Source organism: Carassius auratus, chromosome 35, assembly GCF_003368295.1.
Source record: "Carassius auratus strain Wakin chromosome 35, ASM336829v1, whole genome shotgun sequence".
NCBI classification, from domain to species: Eukaryota; Metazoa; Chordata; class Actinopteri; order Cypriniformes; family Cyprinidae; genus Carassius; species Carassius auratus.
The window spans coordinates 2,746,025-2,767,046 of record NC_039277.1 but is presented as its reverse complement, the minus strand read 5'-3'; the positions used below and the strand labels follow the sequence as shown (position 1 = coordinate 2,767,046).

The 21,022-nt window shown below is 36.1% G+C and overlaps 3 protein-coding genes across 5 annotated transcripts in view; 2 read left to right on the top strand and 1 right to left on the bottom strand.

Moving 5' to 3' along the window:
• The first annotated feature begins 1,925 nt into the window (after positions 1-1,925).
• On the top strand, positions 1,926-4,259 carry LOC113054032 (L-cystatin-like). Its single transcript, XM_026219305.1, has 4 exons — positions 1,926-2,152; positions 2,503-2,654; positions 2,947-3,048; positions 3,160-4,259. The coding sequence occupies exons 1-4, from the start codon at positions 2,059-2,061 to the stop codon at positions 3,244-3,246; spliced, it is 435 nt and encodes a 144-aa protein (XP_026075090.1). The 5' UTR covers positions 1,926-2,058; the 3' UTR covers positions 3,247-4,259.
• Positions 3,821-13,242, bottom strand: LOC113054031 (ras association domain-containing protein 6-like). Its single transcript, XM_026219304.1, has 11 exons — positions 12,203-13,242; positions 11,255-11,332; positions 9,835-9,913; positions 9,501-9,652; positions 6,207-6,298; positions 5,922-6,115; positions 4,922-5,023; positions 4,760-4,811; positions 4,450-4,568; positions 4,265-4,362; positions 3,821-4,150 (listed from the first exon to the last, which is right to left on the bottom strand). The coding sequence occupies exons 2-11, from the start codon at positions 11,311-11,313 to the stop codon at positions 4,075-4,077; spliced, it is 1,023 nt and encodes a 340-aa protein (XP_026075089.1). The 5' UTR covers positions 11,314-11,332; positions 12,203-13,242; the 3' UTR covers positions 3,821-4,074.
• A 7,255-nt stretch (positions 13,243-20,497) lies between these two features.
• Positions 20,498-21,022, top strand: part of LOC113054029 (muscle, skeletal receptor tyrosine protein kinase-like) — a 34,609-nt gene continuing 34,084 nt past the window's right edge. The window contains exon 1 of one of the 3 annotated variants that reach the window (XM_026219300.1): positions 20,498-20,849. In XM_026219300.1, the coding sequence (XP_026075085.1) occupies positions 20,777-20,849 (73 nt within the window). In that variant the 5' untranslated portion in view covers positions 20,498-20,776. The remainder of the gene's footprint in view (positions 20,850-21,022) is intronic. The other 2 variants (XM_026219301.1, XM_026219299.1) reach the window with 2 other exon arrangements.

Genomic DNA, 21,022 nt, shown 5'->3' with positions numbered 1-21,022 from the left:
TTTGTGTAATTAATTAATCTCAATTAACGCATTAAAGTCCCGGCCCTAGTTATAACACTATTTCTGTTAACCCAGCAGTGATTATGTTCTCCATTTACTATTTCAGTGAAGTGGAAGAATTTAATAGGGTGATAGAGAAACAACCGAGGAAAGAGGGGAGAGAATCCAGGTGTAGTGCTGCTGCATGCATCACAATGTGTGCTTTAAATGTTTAAAGGTCAGGGAAAGTCATGTCAATAATATGTTATTTCTTACCAGATTTCTTGCATCTCTATTATTTTTAGAGTTCGAGTCCTTAAGGAATCTCATCGAGCAGAAGAGCTTTTGAACAGCACTGAGACCTGATGGGTTTAGTTTAGCACTGTGACTGTGTAGACCAATATGAGAAGATGAACTGAGGTTATTACAGTCCTTTAAAAGAGACTGTAATCATCTGATACTTGATGAGAGGATGTGTTTACACCCTCGTCTACACCCTGATATTTCCATGACAGAGTAAAATCCTTGGGCCTGATAAGTGCTCATTTGTAACCATTTGTTTTTTAATGAGTGTAATATGATCAGATATGATACAAACAGTTACTTAATATACTGTAATACCATAGTACGTCACATGTTGTAATTACTAAGGCTAGGATGTCAACACTGGTCATACACAGACATGACCTAAGGCCAGATGAGATGACTGAGCTGTCACACTGCTACTGGAAAAGTGCAATCTAGTTCATGGTAAACAAGGCAAGAGATTATGAACAGCCTTGTATTTCACAGAGCACTGGTGATATTTTGTTGAAGAATCTCATCTGTCAGCATGGGCTTTCTGTGACAGGGCTGGTTATTTTGTCTGCGCTTTTGTTACGCAGAGAGGGTGTGCTTTTGTGTAGCACATGTTCTAGATGAGAGCTATCTGGACGTCACTGTTCAGGATAAACATCTCTGATTATGCTCCTGGCACCAGCAAAACATGTTTTTTTGGGGGGTTAGGGTTTGCATAGTGTTTAAAAAATCATTATAGTATTTAGAATAAAAACAGCTTATGCCAATTGTTATTTTTTATGTATTAAGAAAACCGGACATTATACTTGACAATATATAAGCAAATATTTATCATTCGGAAATCAATTTCAACGTCATTTCAGGTTAGATTTACAATGATGTTCTTATAAATAACCTATGTATGTATGCACTTTGGCACAGAAATCTCAAATTATTAACATCAACAGAACTCAGCAAATATTTGACAAAAATATAGTTTGCACCTATAATGTCCCACCATATACTGTAAATACATGCAAATTTATTATCAATAAATTCATGTCAATATATCACACAATGTCCAAATATCATCTTTTTTAATATTGAAATGACATGTAATAATTATATATATAGTAAAAATTCATTAGTAATATGTATTTTTTTTTAAGGAATATTGATATTTTCTGTAATGTTTCACATTATTGACCAATTAATTCACCCAGAGGACATGAACGAGTTGTATTCCAAATAAACAATTGCAAATAAATCACATAAAATTGATAGGACCAATGCAAAATAATTATTTCTCTTTTATACTATCTTTTAAATAAATAAATTACAAACATAAAAAAATACAACATAACTGAAAAAATACAATAAATAAATATTTATTATAATAAACTATGGAATCTATATGATTTTGTCCAACAAAGAAGTGACACGTTTATCAAATACACATCAGCAGTAATATAAGCAGTGACGTTTGTCCTCAAGTGAAGCGAAGCTCGGTGTGATCTCCAGCTGTCAGTGACAGGAAGTCAGATTACACACTGAACTGTGTACTTACGGCGTAAACAGATTAACCGTTCTGTCCTCGTTTTCTGTCCTAAAACACACACACACACACACACACCTACACACAGACTTAAATCATGTTTTCCCTCGTGACTCAGCGTCTGGGTGGACTCTCTCTCCCTCACTCCACCCTCGCTGGAGGGAAGGGCGTCAGGCGGAGCAGATTTACAGCCGTCTCCACATCCACGAGCTCAGCTCTTTCTCTCAGAGATCACCGAGCCGAGAGTCATGGAGGTCCGCCTGCTGCTCCTCGTGTCCTCTCTCTCCGTGTTTCACTTCAGCGGTGCTGAGCAGCTCGTGCAGGAAGACATCATTGTAGCAAGTAAGCTCTTATTGTTCCTATTATATTGTGTTTTTTACAAAATGCATTTCGTTTAACGTGTGTCTGTGTGCATTGTAATATTTTAAAGAGCCTCTGTTGAACTGTTGATACAGCTACTTCTTTTATATTACTTAATTATTATTTATTATCTTTGTGTTTTGCACCATTTTCTAATTCAAGTGCATGGTGCTTCACAGAAAAGCCTGCTGTAGTTGAACATGGTAAAATGTCAACACATAAGAAATACATGAATGCAAGTATTAGCATTATCATAGCAGCGTGTATTTGTGGGTGAGATGTCCTGGGTTTCTTGGAGTCCGTCTCTGATGGTCTCGGTCCACGTCTCGCAGGACAGGTGGAGCTGCTCGGCGGCTGGACTCTCGCCAGTCCGGAGAGGGAAGATGTTCAGGAGGCTGCTGAAGAAGCTGTCGAGGTCTTCAACTCCAAATCCAAAGCTAAGAAATACTTCAGACTCCTCAATGTCACATCGGCCAGCACTCAGGTACAGGGTTCATCAATATGTTCTTTGTGTACGGTAACACTTTAGTTTTTCCTCAGTAAACTCCTAATGCGCTGGTTAGTTGAAGTTCGTTGTTTAGTTTAGGGTCAAAGGATCTAGAATATGGTCATACAGAATAAGGCATTAATGTGTGCCTGATAAGAGCTAATAAACTGTTAATATGCTAGTAGCATGCATGCTAATAAGCAACTAGTTAATAGTGAGACTGGGGGCTTAAAATAAAGTGTTGTCGTGTATTAATCCACATTAAACGACAAGAAACCTTTGTGTCCAGGTGACAAATAAGATGAACTACAAAATAGAGGCCACTCTTGGAAAGACAAAATGCAGCAAATCAGACGATACAATTATTAAGGCTTGTGGCATGACCAAAAAGGTACATTTTCTTTTATTTTCTTAATACCTGATTTCTATTTAATTGTAGCCAATGTACCATTACTGTACTTTTTGTACTTTTTTTTTTACATTTTTTTTTTTTTTTAATCAGCAACTGGCGTGTAAGTTTGAGGTGAGCCTCGACCTGATGACCGATGATCATGAGGTGCAGAAGATGTCCTGCAGAAGATCTGCTTGAACTTCACATGGACTCCAAGTTGTGACAGTTTTGTACCTTTGGATAGCGGACCACATATTCTTTATCTTATTTTTTTTCTTTCTTTTTTCTGAGATTAATTTGATCCAAAATGGAATTATTTAATTTCTAAAAAACTATTTAAGGAGAAATTAATTTTAGTTTGATAATTATTATTATTAATGATTTTCTTTGTTTTTTTTTATTAAATAAATTAATAAATTCTATAGTAAAGTGAGATCATTATTTATACATAAGACTTTTCAAAAGCAAATTATGTGATGATAATTATACATAATTATGTTATGTGTAGCTCAATTGGTATCGCACTGCGCTATGAAGCGCAAGGTAGGGGGTTCGAATCCCTGGGAACACATGAAAGGTAAAAATTTATGGCCTGAATGCACTGTAAGTCATTTTTAAGCGTCTGCTAAATGCATAAATTAGTTAATTTAATTTAATGTTTTTGAGTCTCGACTCTCCCGTTGACAGATGTCAGGTGGAACTCAAGTAAACTGAATCTTTTCCAAGAATAAAACCTAGCCATAGAGCAACAGTTAATCAAACAAACTGCAAATCAAATATCAGTAGTTTATTTGGTTTCCTCACTTGATAAATAGTGTCATTACATTCATGTGAAAACTATTTTACATTATATACATCGTCATCATTACCACAAACTTAACAGTCAATCTTAACTGTAAAAACAGAAGTCCTACATGTGGATGTCACGATCCTGATTCTGGCTTCTCGTCCCGAGGGCTCAGTTTCCAGTTCTCTGTTTACTCTGTGGTGTGATGTCACAAAAGTTTCCCGTTGCCAAGTCTTCATTTATACAGTTGTCTCAGTTTTAACCGGCATCTTTTTTATCAAGCACTGCAACAAGACACTCCGTTCCTTTTGATACCTATGTGTGATCAAATACATCAAAGCCTTTCATCTAACACGTTTCTTCAGAAGTATAAAAGCCATTTATGTTAATATAATAAAACAAATGCATTAATTGCCTCAATAGACTTACTTTGCGATTATTCTTTGTACTTCTTGGTTCTCTTGCTCCTCCAGCTTCTGCAGAATTACCTTCAGAATGGGCGTCTCTAAATTGAGGTACTGAGCTACCTAATCAAATCAGCAGAAGTGGGGAATTCATTTAGTTTTCTTTGAGTAGGAGACGCATTTCTGTAGTGTCTGAAGAGCTAGACTCACATCGAGGCTGATTTCCTGTTCGTCTGCGTCCATGAGGAACATCTTCATGATGCTGGTTGATGGTCCCTGTAGAAGACGCTCCCACAGTGGCAGGTCCGAGCTGCTCAACCGTCGCTTCTCTGTGAACAACAGATGTGATGGGCAGAAATGTGACTCTAGACTTCTAGGACGGAGAAGTGTGGAACCACGATGGCATAATGCATGCAAAACAAAAACGGGTCTTGTGTTTGGAAATGAAACTACTTCTAAAATCAGAAATGAGTTAAGCTATGGGTGAAATTCATAAATCTGAATCGATAATTCGACATACCTCCGATCTGATGAATGCAGTAAAGTGCAAATTCATGTGGACTGTTTTCTATCTGCATAAAAAAAGATGCATTTTTCTCTCAGAATTGTGGGTGGAAATGATCAACGAGGAAAACAGACTTAAAAAATCCGTATGCATTGAAGTGAAATGAATAAGACCTACTTTAAACTTCTGAAGCAGCTGGGTCATGACCTCTTGTGTTGTCATCTCGCTGGTAATGTGCACATTTGTGGTTGCGCCAAATGACGGTATGAAAACAGATGTCTGCAAAAACAAAAAAAAACTATAAAACTAACTATTAAAAAAACTCATAAAACTAATATAATAAGTCCCCATCCATTATAGCTGTATTTGTTGTATAGAAAAGAATTACTAGCAAAGTATCCCCTGTTGTATCCCAAGAATGTACATTTGAACATGAGGGTTAATTAATGATAATTAATGTCTTACATAACCCTGAAATCACATTCTAATAGGTTCCCGTACAAAATGATGTGATTTTACATGGTGCATAATTTTGCCGTGTTGAAATGATTTGACGGTAGCACTTTATTTTACAGTCCTGTTCCTCATGTACATACTATGTACTTATTATAGTAATTACAATAACTATGTAATAACTAATTACTAACCCTGAACCTACCCCTAAACCTAACCCTACCCCATGTAGTTACCTTATATTACCAGAACTTTCTTAGATAAATACACTGTAAGTACACTATAAGTACATGATAGTACACGTACTGTAAAATAGTGCAACCGATTTGACTTCTGGTCAGGGTTGCCAGATCTGCAAAAACAAAACCTGCCCAATTGTGTTTTCTCTTTTTTCATATGCTAAAAACAATCCACGGCAACAGTGTAAAAGTAGATGCAGTGAATCCTGAGCAGTGACAGTTAAAAAAAAGAAAAAAAAAACACTCTCTAAAACTTACTACTAGAATCATATTTACACAATTGAGACATTCATGGGAAAACAAATCGATAGATGGCAGTGCAGCGTCTCACACTTATATATCAATGATTACACATTAAGTAGAACTCTTCCAGATTCATTTATTGTTATTGACCACTGTATATTTCTTGTATGTCACGATGCCTGTCACGGCTTCATAATAATTATCGATCATTTACATTAGGCTTTAAGCTTGACATGTGGGACCTTGTAGTTGTAGAAGTGTCCGTTGATGGAGAAGCGATGGTTTCTGTTCCTCTGACATTCTCCCGTCTTCTTACTCTTCACCCTCATCTTCACCAGCGAGGCGTCACTCATGGTGCGGATCAGATTCGAACTTTCTTCACCCATCGGCAAAGATCTGGAAGGTCTCAACGTCTTGCTCTCGTATCCGATGTAGCCTTGAAGAGCAAGGGAGGATTGTGTCGATTAAAGGTTGTGTTGCCAGAGCACTAACTCCATCAAACACTGACTGCACCAAAGAAACCGAACCTGTAGGAGGATCTTCAGGCTCCGTGGATTCAGCCTCCTCTAGTTCATCAATATGATGGAGATCGTCGAACTCTCCCCATCGTGTCATACCCCTACGGGAAAATATGATCAAATCAAAAACAGACATAATCTTTAATAAAGACTGCTCATTTTGTCTTGTTCTAACTGCACAGATGTCTTCATCTCATCTAAGATCGAACGGTGGTTTTTGTGTCCACTGACTTCCTCTTATTATCGTGTATTCAGCCTTAGACGATCAGCAGATCATGCTGCAGCCCTGTGCACTGATTCAGCTGCACTCAATTCATGCCATCATTTATGTTTAATCAATACTTGTCTAAAAGCAGATAACTCTAGTTGAACAGAAAGCAAGAACTTTGACGAGAGTTTGTTATCGTCATGCAGTTTTCGTTAATGTTTCATGTTGAATTGAACGTATGCACCGTCAGTAGCATCATACTATCGATCAACACAGAAAATAATGTCCTTTAGTTTTTGTGGAAAAAATAAATAAATAAAAAATGCAACCGTATGTGCATTATAAGTGTTGACAGGAGACTGGCATGATTGTACCTAGTAAATTAATGATCAACACTGACAAACAAAGGTTATTTGCCAGCTTTTATGGTTGCATAACGAACCTTCAACATCCACAATAATAATAATAATAATAATCATCATCAAATAATGATATCTTTGGGATATCTTTGGCATTGCTGCAAAAACCTCTTTTTTTGGTTCTTCTTGCAGGCAACTTCTATTTTTGAGAGTGAAGGAGAACCGAATTTCTCTCAAAATAGTTATAATAAACATGATCTACCGCCAAATAAATGAAGCTGTAATGCATCATTGTGTAATCAACTGTTTCCGGGTAGACTGTATTTATTATCAAGAAGGTGCAACATCGTTTTTGCCTCAAAAGGCCACTTTCTCAGCTGCACCATGAGATGTGTTCATGGAATCAAGGGTTGAAGCCTTCAGAGCAATTAGCAGCGAGGTCAAACGAGTAACATTTTAGCAGGTGGTTTTCTTGCGGGAAAACTGTCCCAAAGCATGATGATCAGAGACTTGAGGCTGCAGCATCACTTGCCAGACAGCAGCAGCTCAAACAGTCCACAGGTGGGGGCTGGAAATGTTGCCACTCAATTTTTTTCACAAAGTGAACTCCATAAATTTATGGGAAAGGTATGTAAAATTTTGGATAATTGCTTTTAATTACTATAAATTTGTATTTGTTTAAAATTGTATATAAAGTGAACTCCATGAATTAATGGAAACAGTATTTAGATATATTGGATAGTTGTTTTTAAGTATTATAAAACAATGTTTATATAAAGTAACCCTATACATTAATGGGAGAAGAATGTATATAAATTGGATATTTGCGTTTAATTACTATAAAAGTCAGGTTTATTTAAAGTAATCCTATACATTAATGGGAAAACTAATGTAGATATATTGGATAGTTGCTTTTATTTACTATAAAACAATGTTTATATAAAATGAACTCCTTGAATTAATAGGAAAAGTATGTAGATATATTGGATAGTTGCGTTTAATTACTATAAAAGTAAGTTTATTCAAAGTAAAGCTATACATTAATGGGAAAAGTACATAAATAAATGCTTGTAATTACTATAAAAGTATGTTCATTCAAAGTAAACCCCATACATTAATAGGGAAAGTCTGTAAATGTATTGGATAGTTGCTTTTAATTACTATAAAACAATGTTTATGCAAAGTTAACCTCATTCATTAATGAGAACAGTCTGTAGATATATTGGAAAGTTGCTTTTAATTACTATAAAAGTATGTTTATTCAAAGTAAACCCCATACATTAATGGGAAAAGTTATGTAGATATATTGGATAAATGCTTGTAATTACTGTCAAATATTGTTTATATAAAGTAATGACTATAAAAAAAATATGGCTTTGCAAGCTATTATAATGTGATCTTATTTTTTCTACAGTTCAAAAACTAAATTTAACAGGAATTTAATATTGATTGATTGATAATCCCATAAAATAAAAACCTAAAGCTTTTAAAATACGGTATTTTAAGTAATGTTATGTAATTTTGTGTGTGTTTTACATCTAAAAATCTGTACTTTGACGGGGAATTCTTGTGGATGTAATTGATTATGTTATGAATTTACCAAAGAATACTGTGTAAAAACAGAAGACTTTAATTAATTGTATAATTTTAAGGTATTTCTGCAATAATTTCAAGTTTCTATGCAGATTTATTCATTTGTTTAACATTCTACAGACATTTTTTTATGAGATTTTCTTTTCATTCTACATTCAGTAAATATCTGTATTTAAAAAACAGAATTAGTGTTTGGCAACTTTGCTGCCAGACTTTTTACCGTTTTTTTACGATTGTTTTTTTACATGCATTTACCTTAAATTTAAGGTTTCACAGTAAAAAAAAAAAAAAAAAAAAAAAAAAAAAAAAAAAAAACACATAGTTGTCTTAATTTTAAATATGTGAATTTTTGTGTCTTTTTACATAGAATTTCATGTAATTTCACATTCAAGCCAATTAAACAAAATAATAAACCTGTAAAAAAACTATAATTTCTCATTATATGAATTTAAAGATTATTACTTTTATTTTATGGTTAATGTTTTTAATAAAAGTTTTTTTCTGTATTTTAATTAGATTTACACGTAATGTTATAAAAGCAGAAAATATCTGTAAAATAATACAGAATATTTCTGTGAAAAAACTTTTTTTTTTTACAGTGATTTTAAAGTGTATTGTCATTCCTGGAAAACAAAACCATTGTTGACTTATCATCCACACTCGATCACTTTGTCCAAACAAATGCTTTCTAGAACGGCCCTCTCTCCACATCCACCTCCTCCTGACCGGCAAATAGTACATTTATAATGTAAGCGAAAGATAAATTCAACTTATTAAAAGATATTAAAATATATTAAATGGCATCTATGAGATGCCCCACTCCAAGTTTAGTTTAAAAGGAAGTACATCAACACAGGATCATCTGGTTTCGTGGCTTCTTCAAACCCTCTGGAATGTCTTTTGCCACACACATCCATTGGTAGAGCAAGTGCATTACAGTAAACACATATGTGTGTGTGTGTGTTTTGTTTTTATAAACCAAGGTGGAGGTTGAATGACTTTCATACCATAGATGCTGTCATTAAGAGATTATGTTGTATTTATCACACAATAGCTCTCTCTCTATATATAGGCAGAAAATACTTTTCCATTTCCTGGAAAGTACATGCAACAGCAGCAAAATCCATAAAAACAAACACTTACCTTTTGGTTCCAAGTGGACTGATGGGGTCTGGTGACTTGACCGAAGACTCATTTGTAAAAATGGGTTTCTCATCTTGTATTTGTAGCTGAATGGGTCTCTTGACTCCCCAGGAAATGACAAGAATGCCTTCAAATGTCACTTTGCCTGCATTCTGTGAAAGCAGATGTGACAGGTTGTTTCAGGGCTGATGTCCTGTAGTGTGCCAGCAGAGGGCAGCTAAATGCTATATTTGACCAATTATAATCACTCACCGCAGTCGATTACTCGTTAGATTAATCACATGTATTCATTAAATGAGTTATCATCCAGAAACATACAAGAGTGATGTTTTACCTCGTGCACAGCGAGCTGAAGGTGGGCTTGGTCTTTCAGGAAGTAGTTGTAAGTGTTCAGTAAAGAAAAAAATTGAGCCCTTGGAAATCAGTGAGATAATTGAAATAAAAATCAGAAAGAGACATATCAGACAATTACATATACAATATTTTCTATATTTATGTGTTTCACTTCTAAGCTAAGAATTAAATTTTGCAGTGAACCTTCTTTTCTGTTTAAATGATGACAGTGAAAACAATGATGATGATGATAACAATAACTCACTTAAAATAATGATTATAAGAGGCAAAGTAGTATCTAAAAGTCCATAGTGGAAATGCTTCTATATTATTATTATGATTATTTTACAATAATATATATATATATATATATATATATATATGTGTGTGTGTGTGTGTGTGTGTAAACTATGTTTCTAGAACTGTTTAACTTTAAGATTCCTTTCCAGGTTTAAAACATATTTTGAATCTTAGATATTTAAGGCGAGACACTGCAGGTGAATAGGGCAAAAAAAAAAAAAAAAAAAAAAAAAAAAAAAAAAAAAAACTAATAGTTATCACCTTACTTTGCCAGTTGATTGATTACATTGATTATTGCAAAAAAAAATTGTATTACAAGTTTTCAAAAATGTTATATTTAAATATGCAAATGAGGCATTATTTAATGAAATATGTGCTATTTTGCATAAATGTCTAGTACAAAAATCTGAACACTAGATGAAGTCAGTTTCAAAATTTCTGTTTAATTTTTTTGACATATTAGAGTCAAATGTTTTAACAGAGGGAATTCTGGTTATCTTTTTTGTCACTCCATAATTCAGAAAATACTTTGAACAGCCAGAAAACAATATATTTTCACAATTTTGGGGGGAATAAAATGTTGTATATAATCAAGGAAAATATATATGAACAAATCCCTCTGTAAAAAAAACCTTCAGAATATAGACATGAATAAAAATGTCAAGTTTGGTGTGTGTAAGTGCTACTGAAGTGGAGATTTATGGCTCAGTGTTGAAGAAAAAACTCATTTTGAGAAAACGGCCTTTAAAAATATCTATTGTTATTGAAATCTATTGACACAAACAGATAAAGTGCTATAAAATAAACACTTAACAGTGTCTTTTATATGTTTTCCTTCCACTAGTTTGAAAAAGCACTTTAAGAAAAACCAAAAAGCCCAAAATCTCAAAATTGACAGGTGCTTGAAAAAACTGTGTTTTTGCCTGCAGTGTCTCACCTTAATGTAGTCTCATACTTTATGTAATAATTATAATAGTAATATATATACATATATATATATATATATATATATATATATATATATATATATATATATATATATATATATATATATATATATATATATATATATATATGCCACATAATATAACACATACGTTAAAATGTAAATAAATACTGACCTGGAACAAGATCTTCCAGCACCAATCTGAACAACAGAAGTTGTCTGGCCAGCATTCATTTCAACAAACCAACCCAATCTACGAAGAAAAGCATAAAAAAAAAAAAAAAAAAACTACAGCATTTAATAACTTACAGTCAAGCCACAAATGCATTCAAGTCATGACTCCTGTATATCTCTCAGGATATTAATTCAGATGAGTCCCAACTGTGTTCAAACACGTTTCTGTCTGTATTAATAGTCTCTGGTATTTGACTGAAGGCAGATGAAATGCTCCAGGTTAATGTGTTATCAGCACAGACCCTTGCAAAATGCTGTGCTCTTAACACTAAAGCCCGGGGCCAATAACATTAATAAGAAAGAACCTGCTGGTCTTGTGTGTTTAGGTTTGTTTGAGCTGTACTTTCACTTTCCTCACTCCATCAGAGCTGCAATGCTGAGTGAATTAGTTCATTAGAGGGAGCGGTCGTCATTCAAGTCCGAGCATGCTCTCTGAAAACCACAGATACAAATCCTGCTCCGCGGCAAACACAGCGCTGAAAGGATTTTGACTGACAAAAGACGTGCGTCTGTATGTAAATAAGCAGTGCTACGCTGAGTACATGAACTAATGCAGTCAAACAAACACTGGCGCAACAAAGTCTCAAGAGAAATCACGGTGGAAACTAAACCAACAGATGTGTGTCCAGTCCAGAACTTATTTCAGATTAACATTTAAAGACGCTTGCTTATAATCATAACACGTTCACATTCAAATTTCCTACTTCCTTATTTAGTTGGTAATTCCATGATACATGCACCTGCTAGATTCAAAACATCCAGAGCACATATAAGTCACTTCTTCATGGGGCAGCTGATAGAAACATATACTTACATCAGCAAGCTTGATGTACAGTAACACTTTAAACACAAGACTGTAGCAGCACATAAACACCGTGGCTTCACTCACCTGCTGTCTGTTTAGATCCAGTGTCAGTGGACTTTACCAGGAAGAGGTCACATAACTCGTCCCGAGCCGTGGCTTCAGCAGCGTCAGGTCAGATAAGAGGAGCCCGGGACTGAATGAGGAGCTTGAGCACTTGTCAGGTGTTTTTTTTCTTGTGATTATGCCAATGTTGTGCCGTAACTTGATCCACTCACCTCTTCTAAGTGCATTCTGGGAATGCCTAGCAATGCAGTGAATGTAAAGAACACACCCACAGGTATGAATCGCTCCATTTGAATGTGTAACAGGAAGGAAGTTTTGCATTTTGAGTGACGTAGTATCTTTGATGTCGCTTGGAGTTTTCCAGAATGTTTTGAGTTATGATTTGTTATGTTTGAGTTTGAAGTCTGTTGCACACTCACTCATTCATTTGACAGCTTTGACAAATCTTTCAAAATTACTCGCAGAGCGACATATCTGCTGAGGTTTCCGTTAGAGTAACATTTCTGCAGTCAATATTAATGCTAGTGAAATATATTTATAAAGTCCTAAACGTTTTGGAGGTTGGTAATATTGGTCTTCTCACCACGGCTTTATTTGATAGGATATAAAGCAATATTGTGAATGCTTACAATTGTAAATATTTGTAAAATCACTTTTTTTATATTTTAGTATATTGTAAAATGTAATTTGTTCCTGTGATCAAAGCTGTATTTTCATCATCATTACTCCAGTCTTCAGTGTCACATGATCTTCAGAAAATCATCCTATGCTGATTTGATGCTCAATAAATATTTATTATAATTATTAAGCAATTTTATCATTTTTTATAGAAACGTAATATTAGAAAATTTATTAGAAAATTAGTATAAAATAAATAAATAAAACAATATAATAAAAGTATTGCTGATATACAAAGAGTATTAAATAATTAAAATGTGTGTGTGTGTGTGTGTGATATTAACTCTCCCAAAAGCTGCAATATTCAGAAAGAATGACAAACACAAGTGCACTTTGACCCTCAATCTTTGTCCAGATATTTAAAGAGACAGCCACACATCCACTGTTTCAACAGTAAGTTTACACGTTTTGAAATCTCTTTTTTCTCACATTCCCACCATGTTTGAGGTTTAGCCACAGAGATGGGCAATATTTGAATGAAATGCATTTAAAATGCATGTTTAATTATTTTTGACTGTTTTGTAATTAGTATTTTGGAGAACATATAACTAATTCAATGAAATGTCATTTGTGATTGAATGCTTTGAGAGACAGTATTTGAAATAAATATTTAATCAAGTAGGCCATTTTATTCTCAGGATGATACAATGTCTCTCTTCAACTGTGTTATACTGTCAACTATAGCCTATCCCAGTGTTTGGCTGGATGCAAATTAATCATATGACATCCTAAGTCTTAAAGGGATAGATCTGTAATAGGAGCTGGGTGTGTAAATCAAATGCACGAGGAAGAATATATCTCTAAAGAGTTATTTTAATGATCATGGGAGAAAAGGGGCATATTGAACACAAATCTTCAAACATTAGAATTTAACATCACATTAACATCGATAGTGGGATAAAAGGAACTGAACAAACAGGGTTTTTTAAACAAGGAAAGTAATGAGGGGAATGGAAACAGGTGGGGATTAATCAATTAACAAAACGAGGAACAGAACATGACCAAGTAGGGATAACACAAAACGAACAGAAAGTCCATGACTGTGACAAGTTCACCCTAAAAATTTAAATTCTGTAGTTAATTGCCTTGTGTCGTTCCTCTCCTCTTTGACCTTTGTTCATCTTCAGAACATGGATGAAGATATTTCTGATGAAATCCGAGAGCTTTCAGTCCTCTACACTCAGCCCTGCAACTTACACATTCAAAACCCAGAACGGAAAGCCTTCATTAAGGCAGTCCATGTCATGTGAATCCACGGGTTCAACCTACATTTTATGAAGAGGAGTGCTTAAAAAAAAAAAAAGTCAAGTTTTGCTAAATGTAACGACGCTGTCTCTGGCACTTCAAATGATTGCTTGTTGTTGTATTTTGTATTTTCAGATTTACAAATTACTTGTATTTTAATTAAACACATTTGACGAGCAGGTATTTGTAATTTGTAGCAAAATACGTTTTGACGTATTTGTGCCCATCTCTGTTTATCAATGCTTGTAAACGAATTAGATATGTGCTACATTACATTACAGTGCATTCTTTTTGCACATGCAGCTGCTAAAATGTACAAAGACAAAACAGTTGTGCAATCCAGAGTGGGTTCGTGATAGTTTGGGATGCCTTTTGAAATCTTCAGGCTTGCTAAACAGGAATGCCTGGCTCATGGTGTTGAGGCTCTTCTCTAACTTTACAACAGATGGCAGTGTGGCCTAAGTAACATGGAGATGCGTGAAAACGAAGGCACTGTGTAGGAGTGTTTGTGTTTCTAGAATTCAGAGACTCACATGTGGACAGGTAGACCTTCATAGATTTGGATTTTTGATTGGTATGTTTGGTGTCAGAATGAGGTGTGTAGCACTGAAACACTGTGTGCCTCACTCGTGGTGTATTGCAGAATATTCATTGGCCAATCACTGGCTGTAATATCTCAATGTCTGCCAAAACTCTGGGTGACACAGTTAGGGTTACGAACAGAACATCTGAGGAATCTCAGCTGTCTTCAGTTTCCCTAACTTTGCCCTTACAATAAACTTCATTTCATGATCCTCAGCTGCACAAGGATGTTTTCTATTCTTTCTTTCTTTTTTGTAAAACTGATAATAATCAGAAATATATCTCGAGCAGCAAATCAGAATATATGAATGATTTCTGAAGATCATGTGACACTGACGACTGGAGTAATGATGATGAAAATACAGCTGCACATCACAGGAATAATTTCCTTTTTACAATATATTCACATTGAGAACGGTTATTTCCCATTTTAATAATATCTTACAATATTACTGTTTTTCGATGTATTTTTGATTATGTAAATACAGATCATAAGAGACTTTGTTTATCTGATGTGTTTCATGGAAGCAAAGGAATCTGTCACAATCCTGCTTTCATTTGATTAGTGACTTGTAATTCAAATATTTGCAGTATCTAAATATCCCTTCTTCATCGTATGTTTTTTTGTTTTTTCAATTTGCAGAATCCTGAAAGATTTGATTTATTTTCACGTTTGAATGTTTAGTGGGGTCTCAGACTTTAGAATTTATAAATATAAATTCTATATTAGAGACATTCTTTATGAAAAAAGAGTCTAATCTGTTGGACATAAACAATGAGAATAAACATTACTTGTGCCTCAAAAAAAATAAAAAATAAATAAATAATAATAATAATAATAATAATAATAATAATAAATAAAGGAAAAACAAATTCCCTACACTACCTTTTGTAATCTCATCACCAGCTGAATTAAGTCAGCATAGGTCTAAGACAGCGTAGTAAAATATAGATTCAATGACTCATGTACTTTAGTGCATTCTCAGTTCTAACCCCACCAAAAACTGTCAAAACAAATGTTATTTCAGAAGTGATAATTAGATTTCTCTTTATAACAGAGTCAGTCAGAGAGACAGAGTATAGCTTTATTGTTATTCCAGCTCTATAGAGTTAGTATACAGTGAAACGAGACCGTGTTTCTTCAGGACCAAGGTGCTACATAGACAAAAAACACACAACACAGGACTGCAAAGAACTAAACTGGACATAATTAAATTATATTAAAAAGGCTAAGTAAAGGTTAAATAAGAACTAAGAAGTCTAAAAAAAAAAAAACGTACAAAAAAAAAAAAAACGTAAAAAACTAACTGTAAACGTTTTACACAGACTACACAGGACTACATAAAGTGCATGTGTGCATACTGAGAGAACAGTAGAGAAAGAACAAATGTGCAGAATTGTTTGTGCGGAGGTAGATAATAGATCGGGATGTGTGTGAGAGTGCTTCAGATCAGTCCAGTGTGTGAATGAGTTCTCAACCCCTCAGTCATCTAGTGCTGAGAGATGGCTTGGGGGAAGTAGTTGTGTCATAATCTGAGTGTGAGGGCCCGGATACTTCTGTACCAGATGGCAGGAGGGTGAAAAGTTTATGAAAGGGGTGTGTGGGGTCGCCTACAATGCTGATGGCTTTACGAGTACAGCATGTGGTGTAAATGTCTGAGATAGAGGGAAAAGGGACCCTGATGATCTTCTCAGCTGTCCTCACTAACCGCCGCAGGGTCTTGTGAACTGCAGAGGTGCAGTTACCAAACCAGACAGTGAAACAACTATTCAGGATGCTCTCAATAGTCCTTTTTTTTTAGAAAGTGGTGAGGATGGGTGGTGGGAGATGTGCTTTCCTCAGCTTTCGTAGGAAGTACAGACGGTGCTATGCTTTCCTTGCTACAGTGCTGGTGTTGAGAGACCAGGTAAGGCTCTCCGCTAGGTGAACACAAAGGAATTTGGTGTTCTTGATGATCATATTCAGGGACAGGTTATTGACTTTGCACCAGACTGTAAGTTGGTGCACCTCCTCTCTGTATGCTGACTCATCTCCGTTGCTGATGAGACATACAACAGTTGTGTCATCTGCGAATTTGATGATGTGTTTTTATCTGTGCATGGCTGCACAGTCTTGAGTCAGAAGAGTGAACAGCAGTGGACTGAGCACAGAGCCCTGGGGGGCCCCAGTGCTCAGTATAATCGTACTGGAGAGGTCTCTTTTGCCCCTTTCCCACTGCACATTGGACCCAGAAAATTGCAGGAACATTGTCGGGTCACCTTCTGTGTGAAAGCAAACATGTCCAAGGATTGATCGTGGGTCGGGGATCTATTAATATTGCCAGGTTCAGTCCCAGAACGAGCGCTGTGTGAACAAAAGCCAGAACTTATACCGTAAAGGGTGTGTCATATCATGAGGGACGTTATCGCGCAACTTTTCTGTAACCTGTAATGAAGCAGAGATCAGATAGTTTCTCACTTTCCGCGCTGAACCTGAGATCGTTCACTAGCTTAAGTGAAAGTTAACGTGCCTAGCATTTTCGAGTCGTATATTACACGTCACATCCTGATGTCACATTTCTTTACGGGACCTTTACGGGTTATGTGTGAATGTAGGCATAGATTCAGGGTAATCACTGGGGGTCCAGTGAGGGGGACAGCAGAGACTTGATGTGCCTCATGACCAGCCTCTTAAAGCGCTTAATGATGATGGGTGTGAGTGTGACAGGCCGATAGTCATTGAGGCAGGACATTTCGGCATAAGGATGATGGTAGAAGTCTTGAGACACGTAGGGACAATGGTGCTGAAGACATCTGCTAGCTGGTCTGCGCATCCACGGAGTACTCCCCCAGAATGTTGTCTAAACCAGTATCCTTGCGTGGGTTAACTCTCACATCATGGTGGTTCAGTGCATCTGGGAGAGAGGCATCATTGTCTCAGGCAGATGGTGTTTGCTTGTAGTCAGCGATGGCCTGGATGCCCTGCCACATGTGCCGGGTTGTCTCCGCTGTCGCTGAAGTGAATGTTGATTCTCTGAGCGTGTGCACGTTTTGCCTTTCTGATGGCTCGGAACAGTTTGGACCTCGCTATACTTAGAGCAGCTTTGCCACCTGTTCTGAAGGAAGAGTCGCGGGTCTTCAGCAGCGTTCATATGGTTTGAGTCTTACCTATCAGATAGGTCCTTCAAAGTATCTTGGAGAGGTGAGGTGTCCAAGTCACAACATCTAACTACTGGGGTGCCTCAGGGCTCAGTTCTTGGACCACTTCTCTTCTCTGTCTACATGGCATCATTAGGTTCTGTCATTCAGAAACATGGCTTTTCATACCACTGCTATGCTGATGACACTCAACTGTCATTCCATCCTGGTGATCCGACGGTAGCAATTCGCATCTATGCTTGTCTAACAGACATTTCTTGCTGGATGATGGACCATCACATTCAACTCAACATTGCCGAGACAGAACTGCTTGTGATTCCAGCAAACCCATAGTTTCATCACAATTTCTCCATCCAGTTAGGCACATCAACCATAACTCCTTCAAAAACAGCTAGAAGCCTTGGAGTTATGATTGATGATCAGCTGACTTTCTCAGACCACATTGCTAAAACTGTCCGATCCTGCAGATTTGCTTTATTCAACATCTATAAGATCAAGTCCTTTCAAGTTTATTTCAAGTTTATTTATTTGTATACCGCTTTTTACAATACAATTCGTTACACACTTTACAGAAAATTATGTTTCTACAATATTTAGTAGTAGCTTATGGTGGTGACTGTCAGTTTGTGCACCTTTGACAGCCCTTTCTTTCAGAACATGCTGCACAACTCCTTGTTCAAGCTCTTGTTCTGTCCAGGCTGGACTATTGCAATGCCCTCTTGGCAGGTCTTCCAGCCAGTTCTATCAAACCTTTACAATTAATCCAGGACACGGCAGCAAGATACATTTTTAATGAGCCCAAAATAATACACATCACACCTTTGTTTATCAATTTGCACTGGCTTCCAATAGCTGCTCGCATAAAATTCAAGGCATTGATGTTTGCCTACAAAACTACCACTGGCTCTGCAACCATTTACATAAATTTGTTACTTCAGACTTATGTGCCCTCTAGAAGCTTGCATTCTGCAAGTGAACGTCGCTTGATTGTACCATCCCAAAGAAGCACAAAGTCACTTTTACGGACTTTTAATTAAATGTTCCCTCCTGGTGGAATGAACTCCCCAACTCAATCCGAGCAGCTGAGTCCTTAGCCATCTTCAAGAATCGACTTAAAACCCATCTCTTCCATCTTTATTTGACCCTCTAACTTTAACACTCACTATTCTAATTCTATTCTTAAAAAAAAAAAAATCTAACTGCCTTTCTAATCTTTTTGTATTATATTTTCTTTTCATTTATTATGCAATTTTGTGTGTGTGTGTGTGTGAAGACCTCTAACACTAGCTTGCTCTATTCTTTTTTATTTGATCTGTTTTCTTTTTATTTATTATATTATATAAAAGCCCTTGCTTCATGTAGTGTGTTAATCTAACTGAGACTTGTTATACCACTTATATGTCATTGCTCTTTGTTGATTTTGATTGCTTCCACTGTCCTCATTTGTAAGTCGCTTTTGATATAAGCGTCTGCTAATGAATACATTTTAAATGTAATGTAAATGTTTATAGAGTCATCTGTTGTTGCAGCCTCCATAAACATTTGCCCGTCAATGTGCTCAAAACAGTTCTGAACAGCAGAGATGGTGCCTGGTTGCCAGGTTTAATCTGCTTCAGAGCTGGTCTGTTGCGTCTGATGAGTGGTCTGTATGCTGGGATCATCATAACAGAGATGTGATTTTAGAAGCCGAGGTGGGACGCACTGGCAATGTTTGTGTGTTTGCTCCTCTCATTCCAAAGTCCAGATACTGATGGAATTTTTGGAGAACTGTCTTGAGATTCCTGCGACAATAAACAGTCCATCAGGTTGTGTATTCTGCAGTTCGCTAACATGCTCATATAGCTCACTGTGTGGCCCGTTAGCTTTAGCGTTAGCACTCACCCTAGGAGGAATGTACACGCTGACTATGAACACGGTCTTATGCATAATGCATATTCAGAATAAAATCTACTACTGCAATTAACCATACAAGGCAAAAGCACAGACGATGGGGACATAAACAGTCACTTTAGGAAATGTCACTCTCCAGCTTAAAATAAATCAGTGCATACAGGCCAGTGAGCAACAGGTGGGTCATTCCATACAAAGGAGACTTGAATGCAAAGGCTGTGCCTGTCATGCTATTGCTATGAGTGAGGGAAGGCTGGCAAGCGTTTCTGAGTGATGTCTAACTCACATAGAGAAACACATAACTGACTTGAATCCCAAATCACAACATGAATCCTAAATGAGCTGTGTGAAAATATGCAAATACCACTGAAACAGGTTTAATAAATAATCATCGGTGAACATATACATTTTACATTGAATGTTGCTACTGATATTAGCACAGGCAATGTGACAGGTGTTTATTTTTAAAACTAAAACTAAATACATTTATAAAAAAGTTAAATTTTCCACTCAAAAAATACTAGTAAATTTCACAGTTACAGAGAAAACAGCAAATAACACATTAAACATTACATGTTGAAGTAGAAATAGTATCCTCTTCTAAAACATACAATAATCAGTTTTATTTGTTACTTTGAAAAATCTTTTTATAATTGTATTTATCCATTCATTTCACAGTGTACAATTCGCTTCATGGCGTGAATCATCATTTTCATGCTAAATCATGAGCTCTGAATTGTGGGAGTACATGTTCTGTGGAAATATACACACTGCTGATACTAAACAACACCCTTTACGTGTGCACATTGTGTTCCCTGCTATAAAAATGGCATTGTTGGTATTTTCTAGACACTTTCTGTGTATCGTCCCCTTCATCTCACTGTAAGCGAATCCAGCAGCTGGCCCTGTCTGTCTTGATCTGAGTGCACAGATCGCAGGGCCTGTCTGCAGCACACACACACACACACACTACTATCTGCTGCGACTGCATCTCACAGCTATGACATGAAGCTGACCGCTGGATTTTAAAGCTGATTCAAAGCAGAACATTCTGAGGTGAACATGAAGGTCCTCAGAAACATTCCACTGATAGTTTTTCTGGCGTATTTCAGCCTGAATGAAGGGCTCCAGAGAGGTGAGTCGCGGCTTCTGATTGTGTTGTGCAAGCATTAGCCACATGGTGAACTGAGGATCATTAGGACAATATTATTAATATTATTATTGCGGATCTGGTGAATTACAGTTTCACAGTGTGAATTCATCGAAAATGCTTTTTTTTAATTAAAAATGGAAATAGAATAAAAATGG